Raw genomic sequence first — 19,563 nt, 5'->3', positions numbered from 1 at the left:
CTGTAGAGATCGCTCTGCAAAGGTGCAGTGTGGCGAGGCATGGGCCTGTGGTCTTTCTTCAAGCCAGAATGCGGACCAGATGGACTGACGCTTCGCAGCCGCTTTACAATCGTCTAGCGATGGGGTATGCTGCACAGGCTCCGAACACTGATATGCGTTCACACCTTCGGCTGGCCTGGAGATAGTGTGTTGGTGAGGGCTAGGATTTCCAATCATTGCAAAGGGCAAGCGGAGTGATCCGACCGGGAAGAGGAGCGAGTTGCAAAACAGAAGACTTGCGATCCATTGCTCGGTAAGAAGGGGGCATGTGTTCCTGATATATCCTCACTCGTCCCTTCATTGCAACTTTCTAAAAATTCGTATGTCATGAAAGCATCGCCAGAGAAGACTATATTTTCGACTTTATCAATCAGGATGTGAGTGTGGAAATTTGGTTTGGTGCCCTTTTTGCCTAGATCTCTGTCCTGTCCTCTCCTGTCTTGTCCTGTTCCTCTGCTGACGAGATGATAGACTCTACCACCTTTTTTGACGGTAATTTTAAACCTCGCCTTGAAGATCAGATTTTGGACATACAGAATCCACTACCTGATACCCAGCAAAATCAAATAAATTCTTGGCTAGGAGTGTTTGCAGAAACCGACGAATTGCTGAAGCAGAGATCAAGATCTCAAGGAAGCGTCAGACGTCGTGCACGTTATTTTTCGAGAAAAGTTCATGCTATAAACCCAGAACTATTTGTGCTCTGTTCTCTGTCATTTCCCTTTTCCCGCCTGCCTAAAATTCCGACTGGAACATTCTACGACGACCTTTCTCACTGGTGGGCATCGAAAGCTCCTATCAAATCACTTCCCGAGGTTACCCGCACCGTTTGCCAGAATCTACCACCACCGAATGGAGACAGTCAAGGCTCCCTGGTTCTCTCCCCGCTGAGCAGACCAAGGAGACGCCTCCAATTTGGCCTTCCAGAAGATGTGCCTTCGGCAGGTAGGGGAAATGATGATATTCATACTATGCTGTACATGTCATTTCAATCTAATAATTCCACTGTCAAGGGCATTATCGCAACTCAATGATGGCCATATATCCTAGCCGGCGGCAAGATTCAAAACAAACTAGAGAGCACGAACATGAGCTTGTGGATAAAACGAATGATAACCCTGATGAACCCGGCGAACCGTTGTCAAAGCGTCCGCGGTTAGAACCTCAGGTTCCAGGTAAGTTAAGAAGTGCATTACAAGATGCGATGCCGAAACTCATCCAGTCAGGGGTTCCGATGTTATTTGGTGATGGTCCGTATCTATCCTTCGCTTTTATGAGACGCCATATGATCGAGAAACTTCCTGAACCGTTTCAGGCCGGAATGAAGACGAGCAAGTTGTGGAAAGAGGAGCAGCAGAGGGGGGGCTTATCAGTCACGAACTGCTTGTCCCTGTATCTGCCGGAGAAGATTAATGAAGATGCTCTTTTGGTTGTTAGGATGGGGTATTTCGATGGATTCAGCGTCTCCGATACCTTAGGACTCGGGGATCCTCAAGATTCGGCTGAGCTGGAGATAGAAGACGTGCTGGGGGGAGCTATTGAATAAAGATGACATACCTTTAGCAGCTATCAACCTTTTTTTCAAACTTCACTTGTGCCCTCATCACGTAACATCGATAACCGGCCTCCACCTCTCTTGTTGTTTGCCCATCTTCAGGGCCTAGTTTGCCTTTGGGGATAGGATTGCCTTCACTGTCGGCAATATTGCACGAGCGGCCTTCAAAGGTCATGATCATGGCCTCCTTTATCTCGAAGCACTTGTTTGATATCTTCTCCATTTGGCCGTTAAGCGCCTTTTCGCCAGTATCAGACATCGTCTTTTGGTAGCGCGAACGGCTGAGGAACTGTTTTTTGTCAGCGAAGGTTGAAGAAGGTAGGAGTTGTCTAAATCAATTTGCCTAACCTCGCAAAGCTCGAACTGTGTGAAGGGTTAGCCTCTGCGCGTTCGTGGACGCAAGCAGCGCCCAAAAGATAAATCTCACATGAAGAATCAAGGTAATTTGAGGTAATTTGACTTGCGTCGTTTTGATCTTGTATTTCGCAGTAAGTGCAGCCTCTCAAACGTACCGCTTGGGTTTGTGACGTCGTCTAGTGGAAGGCTGGAGAAAGTGTTGGTTGCCCAACACAACCCCTCACCCAGAACTTTTCTCCCACCCCACTCAGCCCGTGGGAAAACCAACCAACAACAATCTATTTTATTATTTTGGGCATCCAATATATGAGGGATCAGGTGCCCCTAAAACTTTTCATTATCGCATGATGGTCCGTCATCTTTTGCTGATGAGCAGCTGACACCGCGGGGCCACTAGAAAACAAAAATTCGGCAATTCCTGAAGCAACCAAGTCGGGCTTGGCCTTACAGCGACAAAGAAGTCCGTTCGCAAGCCGAGGTGTCGCCGCAACCCGTTGTCCGCAATCCAGAATCGTTATGGCTACCAGTCATCTGCAATACTCCGTCGACCAGGAGATCGCTCACTTCTTTGCGAAGACTTCAGCGAGCCGCTCGGCCTGTGATACCTATGTGAAGGAGCACCTTGGAGGCGATATCATTCCAGTAGCTGTGCAAGGCGTCTGCAGTTACACCGTCTATGCTGGGCCCAAGGGCGAATTCGTCGCTCAGTTTCGTCTCAAGTCCCTTCAGCTGAGAATGGAGATCGTGAATCTCGCTCAAACCATATATGGCCACTTTGTACCTCAGGTTTCCTTCAGGGGGCAGGTTGGAGAAAGTGCCGACGGAAAGGAGCCTCTCTACATCTACGTCATGAGCCGGATACGTGCGATTAGCTACCTGGATTTTCTCCTGGCACAGAACACTCGTGTGCCTGAAAACTCGCTCAAGTTCTCTTCGTGGCGAAAGAATCTTGTAACTGACATAGCAAAGTATGCCTGGTGCTCCAAGTTACATTATATTAAGTTGCTGATGATATATACTGTTAGATTCTTTGCTCGCTCGTGGAACGCTCCGCAGGATGTCGAACAAAAGTACCGCGACTGCCTTAGCCATCAATATGAGACGGAACTGCAATTACTATTTGCCTCTCTCCCTAGCCGCTTCCACCCATTCATCCAGGAGACTCTCAACTTGTTACCAGCCATTCTTTCTCTCCCCATGGTGCTCCTCCATAAAGACTTTGGCGTCAGCAATATATTAGTAGACGAAACGACTTGCAATCTAGTTGGGGTAGTTGATTGGGCCGAGGCTGAGGTTGCGCCATTTGGCCTCGACCTTCACTCTCACGAGCTACTGATAAGCAAGGTCCACCTCAAGAGTGGGCTTATCAGATACGACGACTACGGCACTTTAGAGGAGCTGTTCTGGAGTACATTCAAACAGGAGGCTGGAGGATTAAGTAACGAAAGTATCAGAATCATAAAGTTGGCAAGACGCATGGGCCTGCTGCTCTCATACGGCTTTACGGGTCGTTTTGCAAATATGCCGAAGCCAGTACCTATCCAGGACGATGAAAATGGGGCGTATAACATGCGCCTTCTAGATGGATTGTTGATTAACCCCACAAGATTTATGGAACTGCGTGACTAAACTGGATTTACTGGATCAAAGATGCGCTTTAAAAAATGACATATGAGGTTCAAATGATTGACAAAATGTAGCTACACTAACATGGGGCACCCAATGTGACGGTAGATCAAAGAACCCCGGCCCCAACGAGAGCGGCCTTCAGCTCTTCGACATTTTCCAGCTTGGGGAGGGGCTTTCCAGCATTGAAAACCTTGTGGTTGCCTGAGTTCATTTTTGCGTGAGTTTCATTCGCCGAGCAAACACGGGGTTTGCCATTGACAGACTCGAATCTCCAACCCGTGACGCGCGTTGGTACAGTGTTCTTGACAATAGACGAATCCAGCATGACAGTTCCTTGATCGAGAATGAGTTCCAACATGGAGCTATCAACGCACCCAAGAACTTGAAGGCCGACGAGGTTCGCGAGATTATTCTTGACAATATATTCGATAAACTCGTCTAGGAAACCCAGCTCAACGTCAGACAGGTCAGGGAGGGGCCCATCCTGTAGTTCATAAGCACATAGGCCTTCTTTGGTGAGAGCGAAGATGTGTCCATGAACAGAGGCAAGGTCGATCTTATCAATACTGGTGGCGTTAGTCCAGCGAAGGGAGGGATTCTCGAAGTTGATTCCGAGCATGACGGTGTTCTTGGGTATCTTGAAATGGCCGTGGATTAAGTGAACTCCGAAGGCCTTGTCGGCATTGTGGCGGACAAAAATATCCGCTAAGTTCATGATATTGTGTATCAGCGAGGGGCGGTTGGTCGCAGTCATCAAGAAGCTCATTGTACCTGCATGGCATCAGCTACTTGCAAACCATCTATAGGACAGGCTTCATACAAGGAACCACTCTTGTGGAGATCCTGGATCCCCAAAGACTTATCAAGGCTAGGAAGAGTGGTCGCAACGAGAGGTGCCATTTTGTGAGAGCTTGAGTGCTGTTGTGCTTTCGGTGGAGACTGAAAGATCCAGTGGGCCTGGAGGCTGATAGATAAGGAACAGCGGATTCTCGTCTGTATTTAAACGCCCTTCGCCGGAAAAAGTGTCCCTTACCTCTCACCCAATGGTGTTTCACAGGCGAGGTCTGTGTGGAACTCACACATGCCCAGGTTAAGATGGCCTGAGCGCCCATCAGACGCAACAGAGGGAGTGATGTGCTTGTTTCAAGTGGGCAAGGACTGACCTTTCAGAGCACTGGTGGGTACCGGGCCGTCCCGGCCCACTTCCGGATATGGAGAAGCGGTCGAAAAGTCGGTGGATTATTAACCAACCCTGTGGATTGTGTAGGATAGTTGAAGGTCGTATTGATAGATCTATCTACAGGAACATAATATAGTGGTGGGTCACGTGATCTAGTGGGATCGCTAACCGCAACGGCTGTAAGGGCCAACACCCCCCCTCGAGATAACAAGAATCACATACAAAAACACCCAAACCACCAAGATAGTCTGTCAAAACCAAATACAAATGTAAAATTAAACATTCCCAACTTTTATGCCTGTAAGACCTAGCAAAACCATGAATCATGCAAATGTCACATTGTCTAGAGGTTTAGTGAGTTCATCCACTGCCATCTGAGTGATGAGAATGTATTCTAAATCAATGATTCTCTGATTCAACTGTCAACATGAAAAATGAAAACATGTGTCAATGTGTTTGCTTCAGGCTGTAATGACTGTCATCTTTGTGAGATCTATGACACTCTTATTATCAGTGAGAATCTGTATCAGAGATGTAGTGATGAAGTCAAGCTCAATTATGAGATTCTGAATTCATGTTGCCTCATGAATCACCTTACTAAGAGTCATATATTCAGTCTCATTGAAACTTAGAGATATACAAGGTTGCTTCACTGAACATTATGAAATCAGGCTGTCTGCAAGCTTAAAAACATAGTCAGATATTGATTTTCTATCATCATTTAAGAGGTCAGCTCAATCAGAATCTGAGTAGCTGAAGAATAGATAGAAATCATCAGAGAAATCAGAAATAATGAAAGAATCAGTAGAAACAGAACTCTCATACAGACTGTATTCATAGAAAATACTCAGATTCATGATCTCTTTCAAATAACATATAACATGTAATAGAGCCTTTCAATATTGAGATGTTGAATCAACATTCTGTTGAGTAAGTAGCAAGACAGTATAAGTAATATCAGAACATATTTTAACTGCAAGATATTGCAAGCAATTCATATCATATTAATATTGCTGAATTGTGAAATCAGTCTCTTTCTCAGATATAGAGAAATTATCAATACAGAATTCATTCTTCATTGATATTCTGACAACAGCTGCATTATTAAGATAGAAATCTTTAACAAGACATTTGATATATTGATAATGTATTAAATTAATTCTCTTATTTAAACAATTGATCTTCATATTCAAATACTTGATTAACTGATGTAGATTCTTGACTTTCAATTTCTCACTGAGTATACTTACTAGTCAATCAGCATTCTCAGAAGCTTTGAATATGATGTTGAGATTGTTAATGTAGATCATCATATAGAGGTGACATCTGAATGTATAATATCAGAGTGCTGGATCATGAGTGCTGACTGTAAATTCAAGATCACTCAACAGAGCTGTTAAGTAATCATATCAGATCTTCATCACAGGGTTCAGGTTATATAGACTACTCTCAATCACACAGACAAGTGTTTTCAGTGAACCTGTCTCAAATTCAGTAAGTTGTCTTATATAGACCTTCTTAGTGAGGCACTTATGAAGATATGTCATTACTATATTCACTTAACAGAGTGTTCAACTGTGTAGTACTGCTATTGTAAAAAGAATATGATTAGCAGTATCAGTGATGACAGAAGTGTAGATTTCTTCTCTAGAATTCTTCTTAAGTCAGTTATCACAAATCACTCAATATGATTTTCTAAGAATATCATCAGAATCAGCATTTGAGTCTGCAGGCCTATCTTTCTCAAGAAACACTCAACAGCTCAGAGCAATTGATTCATTTCTCAGAATGTCAGATCTAGAGATTAAACTTCATGTATTGCATCTCTTCAGATCAGTAATCTTGCATTGCATGAACTTCTTTCAATAATCTTCTACTCTCTCTGACTGAGATGTGGCATTCTTGTAGAACTTCAGAAGGTTGCCTGTAATAAGACTTGAAGTGTAAGTAGTCAGTGATTTCACAGGTCACAATCATGTAGAATTCAGATCATCAATGTCAGAAGCATCTTCATCATCAATCAGATAAATATCAGGTTCTGATTCACTGGCATTATTAATGAGTGTCATAGATGTGACAATCAGTTTTTCAGTGATCAGAAACCTCACATCACTACTGACAATAATCTTATCAGATTCAGAATGTCATAGATGATATATCAATGTGTCACTGAATTCAATGATACAATAGAAATTGGCATGTGAAGAAAGCTTATCCGTGGGCTGCTGAGATTCATGCAAGTGAATAAAAACCTCTGCACTTAATCAGTGAAAATGCCTTACATTCAGTGAGGTATTTGTAAGTGCACATTAAGGAATCTTATGTGAACTTGAAATCACAGAGATCTCTGCAGTAGAGGATCAAAATTTCAAGTTGTAAAGAACTGTAGATGTGAGAGTATTATTGATTATTGCAATCACTGTCTCTAGAACATCTGTTCAGAACTTCTTAGAAAGATTATCTTTCAAAAGAGCAGCTCTAACTCATTTCATGATAGTGTGAATTTCACATTCAGAAACATCATTCTGATGTAATGAATGTGATGCTGTTGATTTTCATTTGATATCATATGAATTCATAACTGTGTGTATACATGTGAATTGAAAAACATCATCAATATCAGTCTGTAGAAAAGCAGAGACTGTATATCTGAGATTACTCATGAATCTGAGCCACAACTCAAAGTATTGAACAGCTTCATTCTTGAACTTTAAAAAATATACTCAATGATAGCAAGTTGCATCACAGATGATGAGCATTCAGTATTTAATTCTCTGATGAGACTCTAAGAAGTGATCAGAGAGGTCTTTCAATGTACATTCATCATCTGCAAGGTCAATATAAACCTTCTCAATAAGTCAGATAGATCTAGGCATCAGTGTTTTCAAATAATCTTGCATCATACCAGCCTTAACACATTTCTTACAAAAGAACTTAGTCTTAGAACTCTTAATTGTGACTTCAGTATGAGAATTCTTGATCATAGCAATTATAGCATCAGTGTGAATATGACTGAGATTGTAATGTCAATTCAAAAGAGTCTTTGATATCTTTGATATCTGTGTCTTGAGACCTGTATTCATGTCTGCAGAATTGACATTATTAACAGTAGTAACAGCAGTCACAGGAAGATCAACTTTTCAATCAAAATTATACTTATGAGATATCATCACAATATACTTGACTACTCTGTTCAGATGATTGAAATCCTCATTGAACTCTCATTTATCAACCTTATATATGTTGTTCTGAGCAGTCCGAACTGCATGGAAAATAACATCATTTGAGGCTCTGCAAATGAAAAAAGAGGGAATAGTGAAAGACAATGTAAATCAGAATCCCTGATCTTCAAGCTTCACAAATGAGAGCAGATTAACTGTAATATTAGAAATATAGTGAATATTCTGCAAGTTAACATCATCACTCTCAATCTTCAAGATGATAGTTTCAATCTTCTTAATAAACTCAGTTCTCTCAGTGACAGAATCAACAGAGATGTTATCATTAAAAGGTTTGATATTTGAGAAAGAATGAAGCTCATCTGTCATATTCAGGCTTGCACATGTGTTTAAATATCAAGATCTAGAGGATGATTTTCCAGTGACTGTGAAAGAGAAATAGAACTTAATCTTCATAATTACTGCATTTGCTGCTGATTGAGAACTTATCAAATCATTCTTCTTCTCTTTCTTCTTGTCATTCTTCTTGTCATCCTTCTTTCTCTTTTTATCAGAGTGTAAGATGAAACACCTGTTAACAGTATATTCATATCTTCTACAGTGAGTGCACTTTCATACAGATGTGCTTTTATTCTCATCTTTGTTCTTATCTTTATTCTTATTCTTTTTCACAGTCACAGAATCAGCCTGAGACTGCTTTTTTCACTTGATAATGATCTTCTTGAATGTACAATTAGTCAGTTGCTTCATCAAATCATCAATATCAATGTTGATAATAAGTCTCTGACCAGTGAAGAAAAACTCATTCAAACATGTCTTGACAAACAGTCTTTGATAATCTTGTAGATTGTTGAGAAAGAGATTATGATATATATTCTCAGTGCTCTGACAGAGCTTCTTGTGATGAGTAATAAGATAGTGAAAACATCTCTGAAAAGTAAGATAATCATTCTTCTTGACTTGTAATTTTGTCAATTTCTTGAAGACATTAACTCATTCCTCTGTCAGTGATATCATATATTTCACATTGATCTTATCTCACAGAGCTGCAGCATTGTCAGCTTTCAAGGTTTTAATAGTAGTTTAAACATTTTCAATAAGACTCAATAGCATATATCTATATAGAGACTTGAAATGAATTCTTCACTTCTCAGAGTTGATATAATGTGTAAAAGAGAATTCTCATTGAGTTCTTAATAGAATGTCAGTTTCATTAATAACTTTCATATCAGCTAACATATCAACACATCAGGCTTTATAATTAGAGCTATTAAATATGATCACTGATTTGATATCTAGTGCATATTTGACTTTCTTCTGATATTTCTGTAACTCATCTCTTGTAGTGTCTCTTTGTACAGAGACAGATGTAGTGAGATATTAAGTAGTTTCAGCTGCAGTCATCTGGTTCTGTAGCATCATCTGCATAAGATTTATAAGATTGCCTGCGATGCAATAGATAGATTGATTCAGATCATTATTAAAAGTCAGCATTCTGAGAGTGAGAAATGATGAAGAATTTGATGAGTTGAAATGAACAGATTCTGCAGATGAATATTGAAGTTGACTCTGCTTTTCTTTGTTCTGAAGTTTCTTCATTATCTCATCATCAAATTTCATACTCTGGCAAAAACTGATCTCAGTCTCATCTTGCAAGTCAGAAGCTTTCTTATAATGAGTGATTATTCTATCAATGAGTTGTCTAGTGAAGTATGTGATTCTGAGCCTTGAGCTGAACTCTGAAGTAACAGATGTATCACTCATATTGAGATGACTCTGCTTCTTCTAGATGTATAAAAAAAAAAAAATAAAAAGTGATATTCTTCACAATGAAGAACATGCTTTCTCAAAAAAAATAAAGTATATGAATTCACTGACTGACAGATTCAGGGAAAATGAAATATCTCTAATAAAGAGTAAGAGTCTTTTCAAAAAAGATGAACTATCTGTGTCAAAAATGTGTTAATACAATGTTCTAAAAAGAAAAATGTGCCATCCAGGCTATAACCTGTAGAATAGTTGAAGGTCGTATTGATAGATCTATCTACAGGAACATAATATAGTGGTGGGTCACGTGATCTAGTGGGATCGCTAACCGCAACGGCCGTAAGGGCCAACAGATTGCATGTTGGAAACCCAGTCAGCCTGCAGTGTGATACATCTAAATACCTAATATCCTGCTATGCCACTTTCGGGCTAGTGCGTTGGATTACTCGTGGCGCGTTAGGGCACCATGAACATTGATTGGTGGAAATGCACTTTGTCCCGTCCTGTCCTGTCCCGTCCTGTGTAGCCCTGTCCTGTCATGCCAGTTGTCCGAGATGATCTTTCCATCTTTACCAACACATCTAAAATTCATCATATCAACAGCTGCCCAATCAGCAATAGTGTGCTGTCTTACTCCAACTCATATAGCACAGTTTCTTTTGCTTTCTCTTCTTTTTCTTTTTTTATAGCACGAAAACCGATAATGCAACTACCGGGATCCCTTCTAACATCTCCCGTATTTGCATCGCCAAGGTTGACGTAGAAGAGAGATCACCATACTACCGCAAGCCAGAACCAACGTTCCTTTTCATTCTCAACAACAAACCTAGCCTAGACCTCGCTAATGGGTTGATGATTCGCAATGAAGGCAAGTAGGCGCGAGTGCAATGGTCGAGATTGGGGTGGATGGCACTATAAGCATATAAGGAGCCAAAATCCCCGCAAATCCTGAGGCAATGAAGAGACAATTCGTTGAATGTGAATATTGCGAGAAATCTTCGAATTGCGTATCTTGCCGCTGATTATATTTCTGCGTACCACTACCTATCACAATGCCTGAAGCAACGAATCTCAAGGGAAAGGTTCCTGCCACCTCATCTCCAACGCAGACGCCCCCGTTCACTCCGACCAACGAAAATCCTCTACATGGGATGGCATGGGGCCAAGCAGAAGAGTTTGCGCGGCTCTTTGTTGAAGCAGTGCGCATTGCCGCTGCGTCTGAGCCCAAGGAAGAAGCCTCAACATCTGAACCAAGCAAGCCGCCCACGTCCAAGTCTAAAGAGATTCCAATGGGGTCTATACCCGATTTCAAGCGGGTTGACCCATTTGCAGCTGGGATAAGGCAACGTCAAAGTTTAAGACGAGAGAAGCAGTGGAAGAGAAGGGCATTGACGAGCTTGATCAGTACGCCTTTGTCGTCAGAACTCAAACTGGTGAGTGGCTACCCGAATTCTATCATGTTTGCAAACTCATATTAACCAGCATAACAGACATGCCTTCCTTGAAGCAAAGGGTTACTGTTCGCGTCAACTCAGAATTCATTCGAAAAGCCCTGCGACATGTTATGGGCGCTGCAAATGCTATTGGCTTGCAAGAAGATAAGCCTATTGTATGTTTTGCTTTAGTGGCCCAGGCAGTAACTAACCAGGCGCAGATTGATCAGAAGCTCCTGTATAACTTTCTCCCTGACCTCAAGAGATATAAGGCGAGAGCAGCGGGTGCCCCCGAAGACAAGCTAAAACACATATCTCTGTTTGTCAACTTTATCACTCGCACATATCAGTCAGTGACCGAGCAACTCCTACCGCAATTAAAAGCTGGACAAATCGCTTGGGACTTGCTCTGGGCTGTCATGAAGCCTGGATGTATCCTATATGCCACATGCTTCGGGACAGAGAAGCCTCGATGTGTGGTGTTAAATGCTGTCGAACAGAAGGAAAAACACACAGGTGTTGAGTATTATGAACTCAGCTGCAGCTACATTGACTGTGACAGAAAATCTCTTGGAAAATCTGGTATTCATCTGATAATTGAAAAATTCTCAGGTCTGCAAGCCATCCATGCACTGCCAGTGTTTCCGCTTGAATACCACCCTCAGCACACAAGATTAAGGCAAAACCTTATCGAATGCGGGAAGAAATTCTGTCAATTAGTGGGAACACACATCCAGCATTGTCATGGAATGGCCTTTTCCATGCACAAAGGGGAGCCTATGCAGGTGAAGGTCAACAGCCGTATCGGCATCGATGCCGCATTCTTCTATGAAATGAACCCGAATTACTACCGCCCGCGCGTTGAGGCGTCCAGCTCGATGAGGTCTGATACGGATGGAAATATTTGGTTCAACTTGGACAAACTTGAGAACAAGCAGCGGATGAAAGAGAAAGAGAAATTCAAGAGTACTGATACTAACAACCCCAGCATGACTGATGATGATTATTTGATATGCTGTCCCTCGGTTCCTGGTTTTAGTTTCAAGAATAATGCTTTCTGTAAGCTCTTCTTCCCATCTTTAAAGCAACCACTGACCTGGTCCCAGATGAGTTTGCTGTAGATGACATCCACAATATCAAGTGGTCACCCAGTCTTTTTAAGAGCTTGACTATTCCAGACGACAAGAAGCATACTCTAATGACACTCACGAAGACCCGGTTGAGGATTGTCCCCTTTCTTTCATTTGATGACTTTGTCAAGGGCAAGGGACAGGGCTTGAATGTCCTTCTGTTGTAGGTCCTTTCCTCATAACCCTCAGTGTGTTACTTGTGCTAACTGAGTCAGTGGCCCCCCGGGTGTGGGCAAGACCTTGACTGCCGAGGCCATGTCTGAGCATTTTAAGCAACTACTTCACCCAGTAAGCCCTGTTTTCATTGGCAGCCTACAATTCCAGCTAATCTATTTAGATACCTGCTGCCCAGCTCATCATGAACCCTGATAAAGTCGAGGACAATCTCACTTGCATCTTTCAAATTGCTAAGTGGTTCAACACCCTTCTTCTACTGAATGAAGCTGATGTCTTCCTCGAACATCAGGCGTCTATCAATGCCCTCAAGGACGCTAATGTTACAATATTTCTTCGCAAGCTGGAGTATTTCCAGGGAATCTTTTTCCTCACAACAAACAGGGAAACAGAGTTTGATGAGGCAATTCTTAGCAGGATTCATTTGAAAATCAAATACGAAAAACTGAGCCAACATCAAAGAAAGGACATACGGGCGAGTTTTACCACCCGCGCACGTACGCATCAAGGACCAGCGGTTATGAGCGATCACGACTTGGATCGCCTCGCGATTTTGAACCTCAATGAGCGGGAGGTAAGTCTGTTGCAACCCTCTCAGTTCAGGTTCTTCTGCTAAGACAGCAAGCCAGATCAAAAACCTAATGTCCATTGCACATGCACTCGCAACAGATGATGGTAGTCATGTTAGCTATAAGTATATCAAGCAAGCCTTGATTTCAAACAAGGATTATTCTCAAGAGTTTACTCATGTCAGCAGCATGTATACCTGATGTGTATTTTAGGGTTTCATTTTTTTCCTTTGTTCTTTTATCCTTTCATATCCGCGCGGCACTCATACTCCGCACCGAAGTGACCTTGGTTCTGACGATAGTCTATATCCATGAATGGTGGATGTATTTCGGGTGGATAAGAACATCGCTCTCAGTAACCCTTCAGTCATTCTCCCCGCACCCGGACTTTGCTATGCAGCTGAGGAAGAATGCGTATCCCACTTTCTGTGAAGCTTGAAAAGCAAGAACACGAACAGCAAGAGGAGGAGGAAGCAGTTGGGAGGGAATGGAAGGGCTGGAGCCGGATAAATATTTCGCCGGTTGGATATTCTTCTTTCCCCGTATTTGCGCCTCAAACATGTCATGTCTTGGCCTAGAATTTGATAGGCTTCGTGGCCGTCGCTCGGGCATTTTTTTTCTTGTTTAGTAAGCTGTTCAGTCTGAAGGTTTTTCTGGCCGAAATATTTCCCGTGCCCACCAGCATTTACTGCGGACCACAGACCACAAGCCTCTGTGGCCTCTTAAAAGTCTCCACCACCCGGACTTCCAGCTGTTCAGCGGCGTCCCATTGACCTTTATGCCTGTACATCAATGCCAAGTTGGCCATGCTGATCAGTGTAGAAGGATGGTCGGCTCCGAGTTTCTTGTGAGTTTCCATCACTTGCACCTCCAGCTCTTCAGCAGCATCCCATCGGCCTTGATCCCTTAAACGGAAACACGGACACCCGTCTTGGCAACAGAAGACCAATGATGATATCGAGGTGGTTGACATGACCATCAAACCTGACACTCCTCCCCGGAGACCCAAAAAGTGGCCAAGGATGATGAGGCAGCAGTCTTCACCAGTGAAACATCGCTACGCATCAAGGGGCCGCGCCCAAGCTGATCAAGATACTCGATGTTGGCAATACCGGGGCCTCATTACTCGGGGACCAAAGGGTTTGAAGACTACTCTAAAGCGTGGCAGGTATGGTGGTATTAAAGCTGGATCTACGTGCACGGGAGCGTATTGAGTGTCATGCTTCCTCTTCCCCCTGGCTGTGCCCAGTTCACTGCGGTTACACCATCACCAGCGCTATCCACGCCGTAGCCTTACCCCCGATAGCAGCACGAGTGCCCGCCCCAGTTCCCTACAACACCTTGCTACATGAAAGACTCACACATCCAGGTTATGATGGCCTGGATTGAGCCTGGAGAAGAAAAGCCGCAAATACAAGATGTCTTGAAGCTGAAATGTGCAAACATATGCTTGAAACCCAAAAAGAACATTGAAAAGAAAATCTAAGAATGCTCAAATCAATTATGCCTCTGCTGCAACTCCCTTACATCTCTTTCCAACTCACGAAGCTGCATGTCTTGCTTCTGTACTTGAACCCATAACCGCGCAACCTCTTCTTTTAAATCATATATATCTGATGAACCTTCATCCCCCAGGGAAGGCTGTGGGTTGTTCAACTCCCGCTTTCACTTTAATGTGAGAGGCACTGGAAGTATGAGAAGCATGGCATCTGGCTTCAGTTCCGGACCCAAATTCGGCTTGCATTCAGGGGTTCAGCGTCCATCATCTCTGTGTAGACATTGGAGGTGTTCATTCAAATTTTCTTTCCTTGTAAAACCCTTTCCGGAGCTCCTGTTACACTGAGGAAAGGGACACATGAGTGGCTTCCCTGAAGTGTGCATTCTATGCACCTCTCGTTGATGAGATCCCATCTCTCTCCTTTATGTGAGTCCCTAAAAGATAAAATGCGCCGCTGACCAGGTGCAAGCTGCCTGTTATCAAGGTTTGCATGCTGTTGTTTAAATCTCCAGTTGTTCTAGCTTGATGTAAAGCTCCCTCAATTGTTCTCTTGCATGATACTGTTGCAGCGGCATCGAATTTTCTCCAAAATTCGGCATAACTTTCTTGAATATCAGCAGAAAAGCGGTTAGTCGAATTTTGATCTGAGAGTGAATTAGTCTACATATATACTGTTGAAAGATAGGTTATACCAATCCTTGTTCGGCCATCGCGAAATTCATCATACAAACTTAGAATAACATGTTGCACCCGGATATTGTTCTCAAACAATGACATAGCAATGCTACGCAGAAGAGCTATGCCATCTCGATCTGAAAAATGACTGAAAATAAGAATGCGCGCTGGGCTGGTGCTGCTAAGAATGGTTAGCATACATTGCACATGATGCAGATAAAACAAAATCACCTTGAGTGCTCTATGACTCGCTCAACAAACCACTCCGCTGCATAACGCACACTTAACTCAGTGTGTGCCCTGTCAAGAAACCACTGATGATTCCGATCACTAATTTGCTGATATCGGCCCGGCCAGGAGAACTGCTTAATACCACAATCAATCACATCATCCATGCTTCTCTGCTCTTTTAATGCCTTTGCAGACAACCAAGCGCGGGCCACGGCAACAGCCAAAGAGCAGTTGATTTTTTATGCTTTAGGCTGGAGAGCCGCTACATCAGTTGAAAGCATGCTGTCAAAATCAACAAACTTTACCATGACTTGTTTTTCAGTTGCTCTCTGTTGAAGGACTGTTGCAACTGCTGGTTCCTGAGTGCTAGAAAAGGCCAGACTTCCAGATTTGAATATTCCTTCCTTATGCCAAGCAATATCTTTAATGGTTGGCCCAAGTAATCTAACATGGTCCATTGAGATTGAGGTGATCACTGTAACAATCGGCACGGTGATAATATTGGTTGCATCAAATTCACCACCAAGATGAGTTTCATAGATTGCCACATCAACCCTCTCCTGAATGAAGACATGAAAAGAGAGAAGCGCTAGAAGCTGAAGGTAATGAGGAATGTCTAGACTGGGTGTCGCTTGATAGAGTAGCATATCCCAGACCTTGAAGAAATGAATTGCGAAAAGATCCTGCGATATTAGCTCATCATTAATGCGGATCCTTTCACATATATTTATCATATGCGGTGATGTGTATAGCTCAATTTTTCATGAGGACCTGAACTTCTTTCCATGCGCTTTGAGAATTGATGCGACAAATGCACAGGTACTACCTTTGCCTTTTGTTCCTGCAATGTGAATGATATTCAAATGGTTCAAATCTTCAACCTAAGTTTTCAATCAGCAAGGTGCATGAAGGTAGGATGTCTCAACCTACCGAGTGCCCCAGAAGGGCCAACCATGCTACCATATCATCTGAACCCTGCATCTCATTTAAGCTGCGCTTCGCGCGGGACCGCCTGCTATTTAAGCAGCGGATGGCTTTCTATACTAGCTTAGTACACAACACAATCAATTTCAAACAGATGTCTAACCTCATATCTCTCCATAATGGTGACCTTTGACGCCCATATTGGATAAATGGTTGGGTTTTATTCTTGGTGATGCAATCTGCCAAGAGAAATCAGGCTAAAAATGGCCCGTCTGGCTCTGCCGAGTCACGCGGGTATGACGCCCAATAGGCGGCTGGGATGATATGTCACATGGTATCTTACAGCTGTAGGAGCGGAAGAGGCGCCGATACTCAGTGCATGCATTGCAGATTGCCGATTTGCCCAATTATCTAGATGGCTCAAGAAATATGTTCCAAGTCCAGGTATGAAATGTTGTTCCTTCCGCCTCAAGCGGATCTCTCTTGCTAAGTTCAAGAACTTCCACCCCTCAAGTTGATTCCTCAGCGAAAAATTTATCTTGGAGGAGAGGAGGTAAATGACGGCTGAATAGAAGCCATCCGGTAGAAAGGTGTTGCTGTACTTTTCAATGAGATGCCTCGCGGTTTCCAGAGTCTTTTCAGCATCCATCCAGCACTCTTTGCCTTCAAAAAAATGGGTGAGGCTGATCACTGAGCGCATGTGACCCACTTCATTGGATACATCAAGGCTGTCCATCTTCTCATAAAACTCGATCAGCGGAGAAAGAAGAGACCAGGCCTCATCATGCCTACTTTGCATGGTATAGGCTTCCGCCAAAGGGAGAGCAAGACATCAAAAAGCTCTGGAATGTTGCTCGCCATCGGCCTCCAACTGTTGGACTTCTGCTCATACCAACTTTTCAGCACTCTCCGGATCTCTTAGCTCACAATACACATCCGCCAGGTGGTGCATTATATGATAACAGCTAGCGCCTCGCTGTGTCATTTCAAGACACTGTTTAAGAGGATCACATGCATCTTCGAACTGCCCTTCGTATCTTAATAACCTGCTGAGGGCCGTGGTTTTCAATCGAACCACTCTAAGCTCCAACCCTGATGACAGTGCTGATGATGACTCTAACCTGGGCTCCCAACTCCCAAGACACTGCTTGCCTATACCAAACTCCTCACACAAAATCGCGTTTTCTGCCCACGACAATTGTAAACAACCATAGCCACAATGAACCCTTATGTCCGCCGAGCCCTTAGGAATTTCTTCTAATATGTCCTGTATCACAATGTCGGATCCATCGTGGTCATCAATAGACCTCAAACAGACACTCTTCTGGAATGCTATGGCCATCCGTAGGTGATTCGGCAGATGACAATCCTGTAGTCTCAAAGTTGAAATTAAGCTGAGAGCATGAGATTTAGGGAGCAATCTACAAGCCGCTAGAGTGGCTTTCACAAAGGTACCATGGACTGATTCCGGAAGACTGGGACACCTGTCATCAATGTATCACCACATACATTTCATATAGGGCAATAAGAGTTTTCCAATGCGATGGTAGCTAAGGTTTTATCAGTCAAGCTCCATCAAAGGGCTGGGTAATAAACTCACAAGGCTTTCAAAATCTCATCCTGGGGATAGATGTGGGATACAAATATCAATCCAAGTCGGTCCATCTCATCAGCCTTGAAGGACTGTAAGATTTGATGCTGGGACTGATTGATAATTGAGTAAGCCAGTGAACCGTCAGGTGATTTGTTCAATGCAATACACCCATGCTGAACACAAAAGTCGATGGCCTGTTGAATGACAGATCAGCCTGATAACAGTTGAGCTAACTTCAAATTGAGATCACCATCTTGCAATGAGACTTCCTGTACATTTCCATCAACATTTCAACATTTCTGTGCTTCAAGCCCGCGAAAGAGGATATCCTGTTGAATTTGCGAGCAGCCAAGGGCATAAAGAAGGAATAACAAAGTTCTCACACCGCTTGCATCGCCATCACTGAGTACTGAATGTGACAGATTCTCCATACGGCATGGATGTTGGGACACTTGGCCACATCAGCGTTTTGGGTGAGTGCTTCTCTGCTCCAGCTGGCTGTGCTTCCGGGGTGGTTGGGTCACAATTACTGTCACAATATTGTTATTAACCCCGGCACTTGTGCTTCATCTGCATAAATCCCAGAATAGCTTACCTACTGCTGTCTCAAGCGGATGCACTTGCCCTTCTGAATGTTGGTTGAGAAACTGGAAGTCACTGTAAAAGCTGTGCAGATATTGAATCACCCTTTCCGCAGCAACATTAGCACTGATATAATTCAGATCATCCCCGGTCACATTCTCAGATGCGGCCTCTTCAATGCCCCTATCATTCAACAATTTTATACAGGCCTCACGCACAGGTCCTGTTTTCGGAAGATGATGGTCCCAGCTGCGAAAGTTAGAAAAATGACACTCTAGGTTGCAAAATGATTAAACCTACAGTGAATCCCCTGGTTCATCAGGAAGACAACAGATGCCGCCGTACCCTATTTCCTTTGCCAACAGGTTGATTCATTTGGATTTATTAATCCAACCAGGAAGTTCCTTGCGGATTTCATCTTTGTGCTGCAGGCTTAAGCTGGAATTTGAGATAATAGTAATAAGGTCCTCGCGGGTACCATTCCTCAGGAGTGCATGATTAAATCTTTCCAATAGCCCAGCGATTGAAATCAACAAAAGCCTCCATCTAACTGTATCACGCTGTCGATCTTGATGGGAGCGGTACACTTCCTCAAGATAGCAGTTTATCGACACCTCTGGAACATGTTCTGATTTCCATTTCCAAAAGTTTGCTGGCTTGATACAACAAGAGAGGAGAAACTCTCCGACGACCGCCTTAAGCTCAGGTTTTGAAGCCGTCCACAAGGTGTTAAAGGCCCTATGTTTTGTAATATCTCTTGCACCATACTCCTTCGGATTTCTCGCCGTCGTTGCAGTATGTTTGATAAGCCATTGTAATGAGGCTGGAAATGTTGGCAAGAGACTCTTGAGCTTCTCTATAAACTGGGAGAATGAGTTGCTGGGGTTTTTGCTTGTGAGCTAGCACTCACAGTCTCATCCTCAAAAAGAATACTGTCAATCCGCTCATCATCGCCTACCTCCTCACAGATTGTGATTACCTGCAATGCAAGCTGCTTGCTGAGTGAAGCACTCATTGCGAGTTGTCTGAACGATTTCAAGAACACAA

General features: G+C 43.2%; 7 protein-coding genes across 7 annotated transcripts; 3 read left to right on the top strand and 4 right to left on the bottom strand.

Moving 5' to 3' along the window:
• Positions 1 to 503: 503 nt before the first annotated feature.
• BDCG_02211 (uncharacterized protein) lies at positions 504 to 1,593 on the top strand (the record flags this gene model as incomplete). The annotated part of the gene is made up of 2 exons (XM_045417764.1): positions 504 to 984; positions 1,053 to 1,593. The coding sequence occupies 2 exons, from the start codon at positions 504 to 506 to the stop codon at positions 1,583 to 1,585; spliced, it is 1,014 nt and encodes a 337-aa protein (XP_045274495.1). The 3' UTR covers positions 1,586 to 1,593.
• An 874-nt stretch (positions 1,594 to 2,467) lies between these two features.
• On the top strand, positions 2,468 to 3,580 carry BDCG_02210 (uncharacterized protein; the record flags this gene model as incomplete). The annotated part of the gene is made up of 2 exons (XM_045417763.1): positions 2,468 to 2,919; positions 2,977 to 3,580. 2 exons carry the CDS (start codon positions 2,468 to 2,470, stop codon positions 3,578 to 3,580), a joined length of 1,056 nt encoding a protein of 351 aa, XP_045274494.1.
• Positions 3,244 to 4,827, bottom strand: BDCG_02209 (uncharacterized protein). The gene is made up of 2 exons (XM_045417762.1): positions 4,401 to 4,827; positions 3,244 to 4,351 (listed from the first exon to the last, which is right to left on the bottom strand). Exons 1-2 carry the CDS (start codon positions 4,690 to 4,692, stop codon positions 3,687 to 3,689), a joined length of 957 nt encoding a protein of 318 aa, XP_045274493.1. The 5' UTR covers positions 4,693 to 4,827; the 3' UTR covers positions 3,244 to 3,686.
• A 5,931-nt stretch (positions 4,828 to 10,758) lies between these two features.
• Positions 10,759 to 19,057, top strand: BDCG_02208 (AAA family ATPase; the record flags this gene model as incomplete). The annotated part of the gene is made up of 8 exons (XM_045417761.1): positions 10,759 to 11,139; positions 11,214 to 11,315; positions 11,361 to 12,198; positions 12,246 to 12,432; positions 12,485 to 12,557; positions 12,607 to 13,017; positions 13,764 to 13,859; positions 13,954 to 19,057. The coding sequence occupies 8 exons, from the start codon at positions 10,759 to 10,761 to the stop codon at positions 14,224 to 14,226; spliced, it is 2,361 nt and encodes a 786-aa protein (XP_045274492.1). The 3' UTR covers positions 14,227 to 19,057.
• BDCG_16516 (uncharacterized protein) lies at positions 15,011 to 15,580 on the bottom strand (the record flags this gene model as incomplete). Its single annotated transcript, XM_045425740.1, has 2 exons — positions 15,011 to 15,170; positions 15,417 to 15,580. The coding sequence occupies 2 exons, from the start codon at positions 15,578 to 15,580 to the stop codon at positions 15,011 to 15,013; spliced, it is 324 nt and encodes a 107-aa protein (XP_045279944.1).
• On the bottom strand, positions 15,656 to 18,037 carry BDCG_02207 (folylpolyglutamate synthase; the record flags this gene model as incomplete). The annotated part of the gene is made up of 4 exons (XM_045417760.1): positions 17,941 to 18,037; positions 16,684 to 17,890; positions 16,347 to 16,454; positions 15,656 to 16,099 (listed from the first exon to the last, which is right to left on the bottom strand). The coding sequence occupies exons 2-4, from the start codon at positions 17,137 to 17,139 to the stop codon at positions 15,656 to 15,658; spliced, it is 1,008 nt and encodes a 335-aa protein (XP_045274491.1). The 5' UTR covers positions 17,140 to 17,890; positions 17,941 to 18,037.
• Positions 18,888 to 19,531, bottom strand: BDCG_02206 (uncharacterized protein; the record flags this gene model as incomplete). Its single annotated transcript, XM_045417759.1, has 2 exons — positions 18,888 to 19,379; positions 19,427 to 19,531. The coding sequence occupies 2 exons, from the start codon at positions 19,529 to 19,531 to the stop codon at positions 18,888 to 18,890; spliced, it is 597 nt and encodes a 198-aa protein (XP_045279943.1).
• Between the last annotated feature and the right edge of the window lie 32 nt (positions 19,532 to 19,563).

This window comes from Blastomyces dermatitidis (assembly GCF_000003525.1).
Source record: "Blastomyces dermatitidis ER-3 genomic scaffold supercont1.2, whole genome shotgun sequence".
Lineage (NCBI taxonomy): Eukaryota > Fungi > Ascomycota > Eurotiomycetes > Onygenales > Ajellomycetaceae > Blastomyces > Blastomyces dermatitidis.
The sequence above is the reverse complement of the archived record's forward strand: the minus strand, read 5'-3'. Positions and strand labels throughout refer to the sequence as shown.